This window comes from Condylura cristata, unplaced genomic scaffold (genome assembly GCF_000260355.1).
Source record: "Condylura cristata isolate star-nosed mole 26May11 unplaced genomic scaffold, ConCri1.0 scaffold00022, whole genome shotgun sequence".
Classification (NCBI taxonomy): Eukaryota; Metazoa; Chordata; class Mammalia; order Eulipotyphla; family Talpidae; genus Condylura; species Condylura cristata.
In genome coordinates, this window is record NW_004567123.1 from 27,738,874 (window position 1) to 27,741,525 (window position 2,652).

General features: G+C 60.9%; 1 protein-coding gene across 2 annotated transcripts in view; it reads left to right on the top strand.

The window, feature by feature from the left end:
* The window catches only part of GDAP1L1 (ganglioside induced differentiation associated protein 1-like 1), a 16,867-nt gene that overhangs the window by 6,159 nt on the left and 8,056 nt on the right, over positions 1-2,652 (top strand). The window contains exons 2-3 of one of the 2 annotated variants that reach the window (XM_004687396.2): positions 759-951; positions 1,851-2,024. In XM_004687396.2, the coding sequence (XP_004687453.1) occupies positions 759-951; positions 1,851-2,024 (367 nt within the window). Of the gene's footprint in view, positions 1-718; positions 952-1,850; positions 2,025-2,652 lie in introns of both variants that reach the window. The other variant, XM_012728440.1, reaches the window with a different exon arrangement.

Consider the following 2,652-nt stretch of genomic DNA (forward strand, 5'->3'; position numbering starts at 1 on the left):
CCTCTCCTGACCCACCCGCTGCTCCCCTCAGCAGTGTACTTTGTCGATCTGCCTGTCCTGCTCCCCACTCTGTCTCTGGTGAATCCTCTCACCCCCACACCTCCGGCCTACACCCCTGTTTTGTATGCATAAGTAAATGAAAATAAATCTTAGAAGAACTGAGACGTTTCTGCTCTGTCCTTCTCTTGGAGGCTACTGAGCGTCTAACAGCCACATGGGAAGGTATTGGGGAAAATAAAGGGCTCGACTGATACTGGCAAATTATTCTTCACCTTGCTTGACTTCCCAAATAATGGAATATTTTTGGTTATTGGCTATACAAGAACTTAAGCAAATTTCCAGACCAGAGCCACTGCGGAGGCCAGAGGAGCCTGTTCAGTCACCATCCTGCACCCAGCGCTGTCAGGCGACCCGCACTGCGCTGTGCCATCAGTGCCTCCGTTTTGCAAATAAGGAGCAGAAAGGGTACAGAATGTGCCCAACTCACACAGCGGAGCCAGAGGCCTCCCGGGCCTGTCCAGCTGGGAACCCCGGTCCTGAGCACCAGGAAGCACGGCCCTTGTCCCCAGAGGGGAGCTGCCCTCCGCCCCCACCAGGCACCTGGGATCCCCCCCAGCCCTCCCCTGCCCCACGTCGCCCCGCCTGGTGCCCAAGAATGGGCAGGAAGCAACGGTGTCCCCCTATGTGTGACCCCCTCCCGCACGCCCCGCCCACCCAGGCAGCGCCCCGCCTCCCCGCTCTCACCCTGGCACCTGCAGGTGCGGCTGGTGATCGCCGAGAAGGGTCTGGCATGTGAGGAGCGGGACGTGAGCCTGCCGCAGAGCGAGCACAAGGAGCCCTGGTTCATGCGGCTCAACCTGGGTGAGGAGGTGCCGGTCATCATCCACCGCGACAACATCATCAGCGACTACGACCAGATCATCGACTACGTGGAGCGCACCTTCACGGGAGGTAGGCACCCCACCCACAGGGACGAGCGCCCCGGGCCCTGGGGCTCAGACAGGTGCAGGGAGGCCTGGCGGACCCACTGCAGCCATGGGTGAGCCCCAGTCTCCCCAGAAAGGAATCATGGCAGGGCTCGGATACCCCCCAGGAACTGCAGAGCATGGGCGTGGCCACTATCCCTGGGGGCTCCACAGACATCCCCTCTGACACTCCAGGGAGATGGCACGGCCCAGACGCTCCCCTCAGAGCTCTGGAGCTATGGCTTCCCTCCCCAGAGCCCCAGGGGACTCAAGGTCACAGTCCCTCAGGCCCTAGCAGGCCCGAGCTGCGCTAACCCCAGGGGCAGAGCCCAGATCTCCCAGGGGTGCCAGGCCTGGGTAGGGCCCAGGGCCCTGAAGCCCTTCTGCAAGCATAGTCATCCTGTGAGCATGCCCGGGCACCCCGAATCCCATAGAACCCTATGCCCTCTCCCCCTCTTTGACCTTCCTCAGCTTTAAGAGCTCAGCTGCCCCGCAGAGACTTCAAACAGCTGCTGGGCGGGGCGCGGGTTCAGACCTGCACTGGTTAAAGAGAGTATGAATGAATTGGCAGCACTTAAAAATCAAGGAGAGTTCAGCTTTAAATACTGAGGTTTCCAGTTGCTCTGGAAGTCTGGCCACAAGCCTGGCCCCGGGCACAGCTGGGCGGGTTCCAGCGAGGAGTGGGAGGCTGGCGTCGCCCAGAGGAGGCCCTAGCGGCCAGGCCAGCAGGGACTTTATCTCCGGAGCCAGAGGCGGGCGGGCGGGCACCATGGCAGTTCAGAGTCCCAAGACGCTGGGCATGGGGTGGCCTCAGAAGTCGGCCTCTTTGAATCAGGAGGGTGGGGGAGGCCGCGGCCACCCACACGCCAGTCACGATGCCCACAGAGCACGTGGTGGCCCTGATGCCGGAGGCGGGCAGCCCGCAGCACGCGCGGGTGCTGCAGTACCGGGAGCTGCTGGACGCGCTGCCCATGGACGCCTACACGCATGGCTGCATCCTGCACCCCGAGCTCACCACCGACTCCATGATCCCCAAGTATGCCACGGCCGAGATCCGCAGTAAGTGGGGGGCTGCTCCAAAGCCCCGGCCCCCCGTGTTGTCCACCCCCACTCCTGCGCAGGTGCCTTATTCTTACGCCTCTCCCCACTCTCACTGCTTTCTCATGCTCTGTCTCAGTCCCCTCTCCTGACCCCTGCTCTTGTCCTGGCATTCCACACAGAGGCTAAGGGCTGACTGTCCCCCCAGACGGGGCAGTCTGGGATGCCCTCCTACAGGAGTCCCGGGACCAGGACCCCAGGGGCAAGACGGCGTTGGGTGACTCAGGGCACCGAGGGGCACAGGCGTGGTGTCGCCAAGGAAGGTTGCCCAGCGGGGCCTGTGATTTCTGACTCAAACATCACCCATGAGCTAGAACTGCCAGCTTGGACGTGCTCAAAGTCTGGCTCCTGTTGGGGTGTCACTGCAGGATGACTTGTGTAAGGGGCTGCAATAATGCAGCTGTCCGTGAGCTGGGAACTGGATAAGTACCTGATAGTACTTCCATAGAGTGGCAAATTATTCTTCACCTTGCTTGACTTCCCAAATAATGGACTATTTTTGGTTATTGGCTATACAAGAACTTAAGCAAATTTCCAGACCAGAGCCACTGCGGAGGCCAGAGGAGCCTGTTCAGTCACCATCCTGCAC